At 50.8% G+C, this 12,401-nt stretch overlaps 1 protein-coding gene across 1 annotated transcript; it reads left to right on the forward strand.

Moving 5' to 3' along the window:
• The first annotated feature begins 2,444 nt into the window (after positions 1–2,444).
• Positions 2,445–7,012, forward strand: LOC119337262 (protein ALTERED PHOSPHATE STARVATION RESPONSE 1-like). The gene is made up of 4 exons (XM_037609380.1): positions 2,445–3,933; positions 4,034–4,182; positions 4,855–5,078; positions 5,605–7,012. Exons 1-4 carry the CDS (start codon positions 2,658–2,660, stop codon positions 6,350–6,352), a joined length of 2,397 nt encoding a protein of 798 aa, XP_037465277.1. The 5' UTR covers positions 2,445–2,657; the 3' UTR covers positions 6,353–7,012.
• The last annotated feature ends 5,389 nt before the right edge of the window (positions 7,013–12,401 follow it).

Raw genomic sequence — 12,401 nt, forward strand, 5'->3', positions numbered from 1 at the left:
GTGCGGACGCTGGGTCCCGACAACACCCATTGTGTGCCGCCTTTCGGAAGCCGGATTGCAGCATCCCGGCCTAGGCAGGAAATCGAAGCGCCAGCCGAGTCTTGAAGGGAAAGGACACGCATTCCGCGGCCCGAGGCGCCACCACGTGGTGAAAAGCAGCGGGCGAGGCCCTGCCAGGTCACGCGCGGGATGGGACTCAACGGCAAGATGGGCCCACCACTCCACGCCCTCGGCCCGCGCGTGGGGGATTTATTGTGGCAGTGGCGGACGGTTGCACTTCTCCACGTAGTTAAGGTGCACGGGAAACGGGCTCGCCTAATGCGGGGAAGTGGAATCGTGGGTGCAACCAATCCCACTTCCCCACGTTCTATCTGGGTTATAAAACGGAGGTACTACCGCTTGGTAACTGCCAGTAGGACCAAAACACAACAGATGAACTGCACCAAAGCTGGGGGAAGGGAATGTGGGTACATTTAGGTTGTGTACGTTTTGATTCCACCCACACCTCAATAGTACAGATTCCCTATGACTCAAATCAAATGAAAAGAAACACTGAAACCCGGCTTTTCTCTTTGCTCATCCAAGGGGAATCAAATCGTCTTGTGCCATCAATATGAATCTCCGAAATGCTCAATGCACATGTTAGTCCGCAAAATCGCATTGTCATCAACACCAAAACCAATTAGAGGGAGACATGCCCTAACATACTCAAACCTCTTTAAAAGAATCCTTTGTTTTTCCTATGATGTAATCAAACAACCTGAACTCCTGTAGATTTGAGATGACCATGGCATTTCAATCCTATGTTTTTTCTATTCTTGTGTTTTTAGAATCCTTCGAATCAAAGAAGCCTTGAACCTAGGTAGCGGGCCACTAGAACTAGATTGACCCGCATTGGTGTTAGAGCAACTCTACCCATTTTCCTTAAAATGCTTTAATCCCCTAAAAGAAATCTATTTGAGGGATTAAACACTACCTAGCCTTTCCCCCAAAACTCTTAGTGCCTCAAAACATCTGAGGACAAACCCTTCAAACCCATCACTTCTGCTCAATTTAGGCAGATGATTTGTCTTCCCTTCAAACCCATCACACCTCTCTTGCTCACCCCGACCCAAGTGTCGCCGCCACCTCACCAGCCCCCGAAGCCCCACCTACCTTCACCATCATCTCCTCACTTGCTGGATGTCGGTACAGCCGGATATCGTCGATGCTTCATTTGAGAGGAGGAAGGGAGGAGAACAGGATTTGGTTCTCAGCATGGTGTGTTTGGATTATGCCCCAAAGATAATTTGTAAGCATTGTATTTAAATGTTGTTGAAGTGTGTGCATTGGAATTCTCAAGTTTCGAATTAATTTTTGTGCGAATATAAGTTGAAATGGATTTTGTATTCAAAAGATTGGAAGAAATAACAAAATATTATTTTGGGGATTAAGTATTAGGGAAAGGGTTAGGTGCCAAAAAGTTAATTTTGAGCCCACAAGAATTTTTTGGAACATGGTTCGATGCGCACCCGTTATGAATAGTAAATTCAAAAAAATACTAGAAAAAATAAAAAAAAATCTGAATTTTATTTGTAAAATATATGGTCGAGCATTCTACTCGCTATTAAGTTTCACAAAGAGATGACACCCATGCCATTGGCGAAAATGACAAAATCAGATTGTATTTTCTTTATGGAATACCCCGATGTCATTCCTTCATGAAACTTCATACGCGAGTAGAATGGTTGACCGAATTTGACACCCCAAAATTTCAGTTATTTTGATTTTTTTTCCTACTAGTATTTTTTGAAATCTTTTATTCATGTGTATACGTGTGGAACCATGTTTATCTGTGTATTTCCGCAAATTTTAAGAGATTAAAGTTGGTGTAGAAATTTTGAGGTTATGTTTTAGGGGAAGAGCCAAGTTGCTCTTATCTAGTTTCCTTTTACCCTACGAAAAAACTAGAGAGAGAGCGCGCGCGTTAAAGAAGCTGGCATTTTGTAGTTTTGCTTTGCTAGTGGCCGGCCAGTAGTACATGGTGTGATACTCGTATCACGTGCGAAAAGGCCAAAAGTACGGTACAATGTACACGTAAAAAATACACTTTTGACGTGGAATCTTGGCATGCAGCGCTTGTCCCGTCGGAGGCTACAAGATTGACAAACACAAAAGTAGCCAACTTTACCTTTTTCTCCCAGCGAAGTCATGACGAAATCACAACGCACCGCGTATATCATGATGAATAGATGATGGATTCATATGCATGGATCCTTCCAAAACTCGACCAGGTTTGCTCACCGTCACCGTGAGCCCGTGAGTGGCCAGGCGAGTGGCTTGGCTGTCCCACCGGAGCAAAGCCAAAAGCCCTCCACGCCGCCACGTACGGCACGGGTGTCCTGTCCCGCACTCCGGCTCTTCCGCCTCGTTGCCACCCACTGGACTGGACTGGACTGCGGAAGGGGCCTCCGCGGCGGGGCACCCCTCGCGCACGCTCGCTATCTGCCCAAAAGGAAAGGAGCACAGCAGACTCCCGCCCGACCTGCTCTGCTCTAGATCTGCAGCAGTCGTCGAATCCTATCCCACCCCACCTGCATCCCATCCCTAACGTTAACTTTCCAACCTGTTTTGCGCTCTGCTGCTGCTGCTGCTTGGTGGCTGCCTGGCTGGGTGCCATGGGGTGCGGCCACTCCAAGCCGCCCCGTCGGGATCAGGACGCGCCGGTCGCGCTCTGCCGGGACCGCTCCGCGCTGCTGGCCCAAGCCATTCGCCACCGCTACGCCCTCGCCGACGCCCACCGCGCCTACGCCGCCTCGCTGCGCGCCGCCGGCGCCGCGCTGCACGACTTCCTCCTACTGCAGCCGCAGCCGCCGCCGCCCGAGCCAGCCGCGCTGCCGCTGCGCCTCCCCGAGCGCCGGAAGGGGGACCCGCTCCCCGCCGCCGACGCGCCCAACAACAAGGCCGATGACGACGCCGGCCACATATGCTTCCACTCGGACGACGAAGACGGCCCCGACGGTGCGCACATCAGCTTCCCGTCCGACGACGAGGCCGACACGGATGTCCCCCGCCTCGAGCCCCTCCCGCCCGCGGCACCCGCGCCGCCGCCGCAGGTGGCCCCGCCTTACTATTCTCGATACGCTCCGCCGCTCTACAGCCACGTCCCAGGCCACGCGTATGGGTACGGGGCCGACATTGACGGCTATGGACATAATTTCTTCAACATCAGCTATGCCCGCAGCCAGCCGCCGCCGTCTTCTGTGTCATACGAGCACCGCACCCAAGCCACCAACGCCACCGTCCATTACTACCCGGGCAATGGTGCCTCCGGCCCACCGCTGCCCGGATCTTACTACGGCGGCTATCAGTACCGGTACCCCAACGACAGCGGCTTCCATGAGACGGCAGCCTCCTCCGTCGATGGGACTGTGCCGTCGCCACCGCAGGTGTCGAGCTGGGACTTCTTTAACCCGTTTCAGTCAGTTGAAACTTACTACCAAGAGGAGCCGGCTGCTGTGGCGGCCCATACCCCCAGGCGGACCACGCAGGAGGGGAGCGAATGCGAAATCCTGGAATTGGAGAATGCGAAAGTGGAAGAAGAGGTCGTCAAGGAGGAAGTACGCAACAATGGCAACCACGACAGTGAAGCCGACAGAGCTGGGCTCGCCAAGGACAAAGGGAGGAGCGGTGCCGGCGAGGAGCCGCGCAGGGAGTCCAAGTCGTCAGAGGCAAGCAGCATGGTTCATGATGTCCATGTAGTGGAGAAGAGTGTGGTGGAAGAACATTCAGATGCCGCTGCTGCGGTTCCCGGGAAGTCCTACAACGATGACATTGAGGTGGCACGGGAGATCAGGTCGCAGTTCGAGCATGCAGCAAACTCTGCAGCCAATGTATCCAAGGTGCTCGAGGTTGGGAAGATGCCTTACCACCACAAGAGCTCAGGACTGAAAGGTTTATCTATGATTATGAAGCATTCTCCAGAGTTTCAATCGTGTGATGGCCATCCGATGAAAATAGGAATTTTTGCTAACTCAATTGCTTCTCTCTGTAGTATCCTCATCGATGATAATCTGTGTCCGGCCTTCAGTCGGCGAGGAGTTCCTGCAGTTTGTGGAGGACAAAGCTACAGAACATGGCAACCTTTCTTCGACATTGCAGAAGCTCTACATGTGGGAGGAGAAGCTTCTTGAAGAACTCAAGGTTCTCAGCATGCTTTACTACCTCTTTTTTTTTAGTTCTTAGCTGAATGATATTATTCGTGTGCAATTTTGTCTTTATGTGTGTGATGTTGAACATTCATTAGCTTTGCTACTTGCTTAATATGATCCAAGATGACTCGGTTGTAAGATTCTTGAGTAATGACATAGTACTATGTTCAACAAACTTGAATGTCAGCTACTAGCTGTCGAGTATGCTCGCAAATATTGCCGGTAGTCGGTTATAGACAATTGGGAGTTTTACGCTATGAATAACTCCATTTTAGCTTTATATAAAGTTTCCTAGTAGTTGTAGGCTGCTCATTTTTATGTTTCAACGATTTACGCAACCCTTTCTTTTGTACTCCTTCTGAAGCTAGTGAAGAGTACCATTCAGATAACTGCCTTCTGAAGGAATCATCGTTTTTATTGTTTTATTTATGCTAGAGGGGTTTATATTTCAAATGCTTTGGCTTCACTGTTCCTTTGCTTTCCTTGTAATGTAGTACAAGTATTTTACTTAATTGGATTTATTTATTCATAGTTAAAACTTAAAAGTACTCGATTTCTCTCTATCTTTTTTGTCTTGTGTTGGTTATACTCATGTTTGGGACTAAAGGCTTTGTTGTGTTGTGTTGTTGTTGGTTATACTCATGTACTTTTGTTTATCATATAGACCGAGGAGAAGATGAGGGTGCTGTATGATAAAAAATGTGAGGAACTAAAAGTTCTTTATGAGAGAGGTGCTGAGGCTCATAAACTTGAGGACAGTGAAACTTATATCAGGAAGCTATCGACAAAAATAAGTGTTGCCATTCAGGTTGTCAACACTATCTCAAAGAAGATCAATAAGCTGAGAGATGAAGAATTATGGCCGCAAACAAATGAGCTGATTCAAGGGTATGTAGTATGCATCCCTTTTCGAAAATAATAATAATTTTCAGATGAATGCTCACAATGCATACATTATTTTTAAATGAATTGAGTGGATCGATAGTAGCGTTGGGTCGGCAGGCAACCGAGATGTTAGATCATTCTCTAGTACACAGTCAGCACACATTTATTGGTATACAAAGCATTTTTCATTCCGGGCATCCACGAACAATCATAAATGGGAAGTAATTAAATTAATCACACAATAATCTTTCTCGTTCTGTGGCTTCAAACATGTCACTAGCAATAGCCGGATTATTTCCTCTGATGAAGCGCCAAAGTTTGTTAGTAAAATTTTGGGTATCCTGGTAAGTTGTCAGATCCAATGAAATGATTTCAAGACCCGGCTAGTGTTTGACCCGGAAGATGTATTGGGCTTCAAGTTGTTTTAAGTATTAAGTACTTTTAAGACACAGAAGGTGCTGTCATGCATCTCTATGTTGGCACCTTATGTCACTTCGTTGTTTGCATGTTAACTCTGATGCATTTTCAGGTTGATGCAAATGTGGCATGCCATGTCAGAATGCCATAAAATCCAGTGCCATGCCTTGGCCCAAGCTAAAAGCATCGACTCCACCGTCGCAGCTACAAGATTCAGTGAAGCTCATATCGACTTAATCAAGAATCTGGAGCTCGAGTTGCTGGATTTGGTTGCCAGTTTTGCTGCATGGGTTAACGCACAAACGAGCTACATTGGCACTATAAACGACTGGCTGAGGAAGGGGATTGACTATGTGCCTGAATTGACCGATGACGGCACTCCCCCGTTCTCCCCAGGGCGCCTGGGAGCACCCCCCATTTTCATCATCTGTAATAACTGGGCGACCGGAATCGCGAGGATACCGGAGACGGGGGTGGTAGACACCATGCAGGCTCTTGCCTCCCAGATTCTGCACCTGTGGGAGAAGCACAGGCTAGAGTGGAGGCAGGGCATGATGGCCAACAGAGAAATGGACAGGGAGCTTAGAGTGATGGAGAGGGATCAAGTGTCCATGCGCAAGGCCCTCGAAGCACAGAATAAGAAGCTCGTGCTTGTTTCGAATCAGGGCGGCGTGTCCTTATCTGCGCAGGCTGTACGAGATGGTGATCCACCCTCTGAAGCGGGTTTGCAATCATGCATGAACAAGTTTTTCCAAGCGATGGAGAGCTTCGCCGCCGCCTGCGCAAATGCGTACAAGGATCTCCATCTTCGTTGTGAAGAGAGAACTCGACCTGCCCAGGAGACCGACAGAGTTTCCTAGTGGCATTTTCAGACATTGCTTGTACAGTGAGAAGCAACCGACCCTGTGGTTTGGATGAGCAGCAAAGGTGCACATAGCAGCAGTATCACAGATTCAAATTGCACTGCTTTTCTCCCTCTGTTGGGTTTTGGGATCGTCACTGGATTTTAGGCAGCCGATGTGAAAGCTTGTCCTAAGATGACCTCTGATGATCACATTGCCACTGCTCTTACCAAACCAATCTCTCTAGGTTTGATGATCTTCTGCTCCTCCTCTTCATCAATCGTCAGTTCTTTAGACAAGTGAATGACCACCGACGTTATCGCCGGAAAGAAGAAAGCATCAGAGACAAGGAGAGACACAAGGCGCTGATCGGTATCGGAATAAAGATCTTTTGTCATTCATGAAAACCCTACAATTGTCAGTGTAGGAAGTATGAACTCGGTATTCTCTAGCCAATGCATGATCCTGATCCATGTTTGATTGTTCATTGTAGAGCTCTGCTACAGCTTTGTGCCCAAGTTATCCGGGGATTGACCTTTTTAGCGTAGACAAAGGTCCTGGCACCGCTCGCAGACTCTGATTTTTCACCCATTGTCGAAATTCACATTTTATTTATTCCTACATATACATATGATTCAGTTGTAATCATGACTGTTGTACAGCTATGGTATAACTTGAGCCTTTCTGTAACATCTTTTCTACTCCCTCCATTCCTAAATAATTGTCTTTCTAGAGATTTCAACAAGTGACTACATACGGAGCAAAATGAGTGAATCTACACTCTAAAACATGTCTACATACATCCGTATGTTGTAGTCCATTTGAGATGGCTAGAAAGACAATTATTTGGGAACGGAGGGAGTAATTTACATCTTGTCACCGCGTTACTGTTAATATATGCCTTTTTTTTAGAAAAGGAGGATGACCCCCGGCCTCTGCATCTGGGTGATGCATGCAGACACTTTATTAATTATTCTCACAAGACCTTACAAAGTCATACGACAGTAAGACTGAAGCCACCGTCTAAGCAACAACTGTCGCTACACCTATCCAATTGATGAAGGGGCGCTGATAGTCTGAGCCTAATACCAAACAGACATCGCAGCCAAACCTAAACATCTAAGACCTGAGGTCCCAACCAGGACGCCTGCCTGGTATGGGGCACCTACCAGTCCGGCGCACTCCTCAATCAGGACGCCTGTCGGGTATGGGGCCGCCGCAGCCACCTGTCATGAGTCCATCTTCAGAGTTGTACTGTTGCATCTATCGTGCCAGGTCTCTCAGCCATCGACGCCACCACGACGCCAGACAGCGTCGTCCTCCTGCGCGAGTCCATCCTCCCACATCGAACTCCGAATCTGCACTGCGCCACGCCGTCCAGATCCGTCGCCATCAATGTATGGATGAAGCACCGCTCCACCAAAGAAGCCGTTCGCTGGCCCCGCGAAGCCGAGTGCACCTCCAAGAATGCCGCCCCAAGGGGGTTACGACACATGATTGCCGCCAACATCCGATCAGCTGATCTAGGGTTTCCCCCGGAGGTATTGAGTGGAGTTGGGAGCTTCACCTCGATGATGCCTTCATGAAGGAAACGATGATAAGGGCATCGTCATCACCGGCTCCGGCCACCGACTGAAGATCTGGTTTTCACCCGGATCTGTCCCAAGAAATCCACCCAACAACCTGTGCACCGTCTCGTCCGCCTTCAAAGCCCCAGATCCAGCCGCCTAGATCCGGCGACCAACCGCAGCAACAGTGCCGCCGTGGGATCCTTGGCGCACCGGCCACTTCCTGAGTGTGCCACCACTGGAGCCTAGGAGGAGGGCTCCCACCCCGCCTCGCCAAGCCACGAGAGCCGCCGAGAAGGATCCCGCGCGCTCGTCACCGTCTCTAATCCGAACCAATCCATAGCAGATCGTCGTCATAGATCTGCCTTGGACAGGGACTGCACCATGCCATGCCGCTGTGGGAAGCCCGAGCTTCACCGGCCTCCACCCTACAGGGCCGCCGCCCCGGGATCCAGACAAAACTTTGTCGCTGCCACCGGCCAAGTTCCTCCGCTGCCGACTGGCCAAGCCGCCGGTCACTTCATGACCATGCGAGCACAGCCAGCCGGCCAACCAACTATGACGAAGAAGAAGGCCACCACCACCAAGCCTAGGGGCGGCGCCCCAGACATCCTCGTGTTGCAGATCAAGTCCAGGAGCAGTGCCCCGCCGACGGTGATTGAGATTGGTAGCACAACGAATTAGCCTGACATGAGTCAAGGCTAGATCCACCTTTGATGGTGCCGTCCCCCCCCCCCACCGCACCACCTCCATGTCGTCGCCGATCTGCGCCACCGCCGTCGGTCTGGCCAGAGAGGAGCGCCGCCTCCCAACCAGATCGAGATCTGAGGAGAAACCACCACCGCCTCCACGCCACAAGGGCTTTGCCCTGTGACGCCCCGGGCGACGGCAGCGGAGGGGAGCGGAGGAGGGGAGGGGCGAGGTTATAGGAAGAGGGCGGGGGCTCCCCGGTGCGGGGCGGCGCCGCCGCACGGGGGAGGGACGGGAGGGACCTTAATATATGGCTAAGAAACTAAAAGCACAAATTAGGAAACTGCAGCAAAGCATTTCCTTTCCTCCCCCATCGACGGATATGGCAAACAAATCCCCTCCAAGGTTTGCTGGCGAGCCTGACGATTCACTTACCCTTTGCCTACCGCTCTGACATCTGGTGGCGGGGAGGAGAATCATGGTACCTCTGCTTGCAGCCTACTAGTTTAGGTTAGGTTTTTATAATCCACACCTGGTGCTTCTTCTTTGAGTTTGTCTTCCGAGTTTCGAACCTCCTTGAATTTGTCCGTCCGGACATAGTCGACGAAGCAACCGCGTAGATTCTTGCTATCTCCTAGGGGCTGCTTGGTTTTAGCCAAAGGCAACCCTGCCAAACGTGGACACTGTCGCCCCAGCTTCGCCAGCAAATTCGCGTGAATGTGAACTGGATTGGTAGCGGTGGGCTGGGCGGACCAATTTTTTGGCGACCATCCAAACACCATCCAAGGCCTGGTCAACGACCAATTTATTGGTGGGGCAGTTGAGGGCATCAAACCAAACAACCCCCTAGAGACGGTGAGGTTAGGATTTTTCGTCGTGTGTGTGCGATGGCAGGATTTGGTGTCTGCCTCAAATCTGTTGAAGGGTTCAATGGCGATGACTGTGGCTCAAGAGCGCTGGTCCTTGGGGGCATGTGCACGAAGATTCCCCGACCTTCATCAACAAGGTTAATAAGTTGGCTGTGGTAGGGAAGCGGCGACAACAACGTGTCGACAGCTCATTGGCGGCGGTAGTGGTCATACGGCGGTCCACTGACTTTGATGTAATTTTTATTATGTTTGAGGTGCTTTTTTCTCCTAGTAAACTTTAATAAAAAATTAATATCTTTTCACAAAAAAAATGTCTAGGAAGCTATTACCAAAAAAGGCTTTCGCCCCGCTTTATATATAAAGCAAACCGCCCGAGCCAAACATCCCACATAGGTCCACAACACACACACACACACACACACACAAGGAGTCCACAAGAACACAAAGTACAATCTGGGTTAATGCTGAGGACACAGCTCAACAAGCCCTGAAAACAGAAAAAAAAATACAAGGCACAGACGTGCAAGATCCCAAGGAGCGGGACACATCCAGCATCTCAGGGAGGAGGCATAAGCCTAGTCGGGCTCCAGGGGCGGGGGCGAGAGAGGAGGCACCACTCGGAAGGCCATCGCGCGGAGGTCGGCGAGGAGGGTGTTGATGGCGTCCCGGTCCTGGGGGCGGCTAAGCGGTCACCAACACTTCAAGTAACCACACAATTTGAAGATTGCATCAGTCGCACGTCGAAGAGGCGTTCTTTGGATGACAAGCTTGTTGCGGATGGTCCAGAGCGTCCAGGAAAGGACCCCAACACAGAGCCACCTAATGTGGCGGTGACGAGGGCGGAGTCTTGGATTTCCGCCAGCAGGTCCTAGAAGTTTGTGTTGCACCAACGACCACCGACCGTATCGTGGAAACAGGCCCACAGGAATTGGGTCGTAACACAAGAGAAGAAGATGTGGTTGGCGTCCTCTACCGTGCCTCATAAGGGACACATCCCATCCCCCCGGGCGATTGCGCTTCAGGACCTTAACCCCAGACGGTAGGCGGACCCGGATCCACTACCACAAGAAGATCCGGATCTTCAACGGCAAGTGGATGTCCCAAATCAAGCTAAACGGCTCAGGAACCGGAGAGTGAGCAATGGCCGAATAAAGGGACTTCATGGAGAACCGCCCCGAAGGCTCCAGACGCCACGACACGGAGTCAGGCGCGCCATCCAGTTCCAAAGGCTGGAGGGCGATGGCTCGGAGAAGGGCATCCCAAGCGGCCACCTCGAGAGGGACGAAGGGGCGTCGGAAGGTGAGCCACCCTAAGTCAATAAGGGACGACTCAACGGAGACCCGAGGGTTGACCGCGATGGAGAATAGCTCCGGGAAATGGGCGGCCAGGGGGGAGTCCCCCAGCCACCGGTCAAACTAGAACAGCGTCGCGGACCCAGAACCCACCTCAATGGAGGTACCGATTCGGACAACAGGAAGGAGCTGAATCACAACCTGCCAAAATTAGGATCCACCAGAGCGCCGACAGAAGGCAAGAGGCTGTCCATGGAGGTATTTATTGCGGATGAGGGTTAGCCAAAGCCAGCACATCAGGAGAGCGATGTTCATCCGCCTGGAGGACAGGATCCCAAGGCCCCCCTGGTATTTGGGTTTCCAAATGTCGGGCCAGCTAACCATATGATATTTCTGCTTATCCCCCTCGTGAGCCCAGAAGAACCGGGACTGGTATTTGGTGATCTCCTGATGAAGGGTCTCGTGGAGGCTATAGAAGCTCATGAGGAACCATAGGAGGCTGGACAGCGAGGAGTTGATGAGTATCGCCCTCGCAGCTTTCAAAAGCCACCTGCCCCGCCACGGTTCCACCCGGTGCTGCATCCTAGTGACCGCAGGGCGGAGGTCGGCCACGGTCAGTCTAGAGTCACTGATGGGGATCCCGAGGTAGGTGGTCGGGAAGGAACCCATCCGGCAGTTCAAACGGCCGGCAATAGCCTGGGCCTCCTCAGGGGGTAGCCCAGAATCATCACTTCGCTCTCATCGAAGTTGATCGTGAGCCCCGACATTTGGTGAAAGCAGAGGAGGAGGAACTTTAGGTTGGCAATGTCGGAGGTGGAGCCCTCAACCATAATGATGGTGTCATCTGCGTATTATATGAGGGAGACCCCTCCCCCTCCCACCAGATGAGGAACTACACCATGGATATGGCCGACAGATTTGGCCTTATCAAGGATGGAGGCAAGGGCATCGACCACCATGTTGAACAAAAACGGGGAGAACGGGTGACGCACCCCACACAGAGTTGGGAAGTAGGGTCCAATCTCGCCGTTGATGGTGATCGCGGTCGGGCCGCAGGTGACCAGTTGCATGACCCTGGTCACCCAACGGTCTTCGAAGCCCTTGCGAAGCAAAACTTCCCGAAGAAAGGACCAAGGGACAATGTCGTAGGCTTTGTGGAAGTCGAGCTTCAGGAAAACTGTCCATTGGTGTTTGGAGCGAACCTAGTGAAGCACCTCATGGAACACCAGAACCCCAAGAAGCTATTGTTGGGAATGGAAGCAGACATATGCACATAAAAATGTCTGTGAAGGCACCTGCCTCTTTTCTCAAGCGCTTTGTTGGCGTTCTTTTATACGTGTCAAACACATCTATATTTTTATTTGTTCCATGTTGTATTTATATTGCCTCACTTTGGCATTTTTTAAATTATATTGGACTATCCTGTTAATCCATTGCCCAATGTCACTTTATGTTTCTTGCATATTTTTGGAATCTGCATAAATAAAATTTTCCTGAGCCCAAAAAAAAAACAAATAAAAATATGACGCAAAGTTTCACGCCAAAAGAGCCACTGGGCATAAGCCCACCTAGAGGGGCCCACCTAGACTTCACGTGGCCCCAACATGTGTCGTAGTGTTGACGCATGACGTGCGGGCATGGGACTCCT

The sequence above is a fragment of the Triticum dicoccoides genome, chromosome 7B (assembly GCF_002162155.2).
Source record: "Triticum dicoccoides isolate Atlit2015 ecotype Zavitan chromosome 7B, WEW_v2.0, whole genome shotgun sequence".
NCBI classification, from domain to species: domain Eukaryota; kingdom Viridiplantae; phylum Streptophyta; class Magnoliopsida; order Poales; family Poaceae; genus Triticum; species Triticum dicoccoides.

What these genes read in the sequence shown, in the direction of transcription:
- LOC119337262 (XM_037609380.1), top strand. Translation starts at nt 2,658, where the DNA reads ATGGGGTGCGGCCACTCCAAGCCGCCCCGTCGGGATCAGGACGCGCCG. An exon ending in CAAGAGCTCAGGACTGAAAG is followed by an intron (nt 3,934 to 4,033) that starts GTTTATCTATGA and finishes TTCTCTCTGTAG; the next exon opens with TATCCTCATCGATGATAATC. An exon ending in ACAAATGAGCTGATTCAAGG is followed by an intron (nt 5,079 to 5,604) that starts GTATGTAGTATG and finishes ATGCATTTTCAG; the next exon opens with GTTGATGCAAATGTGGCATG.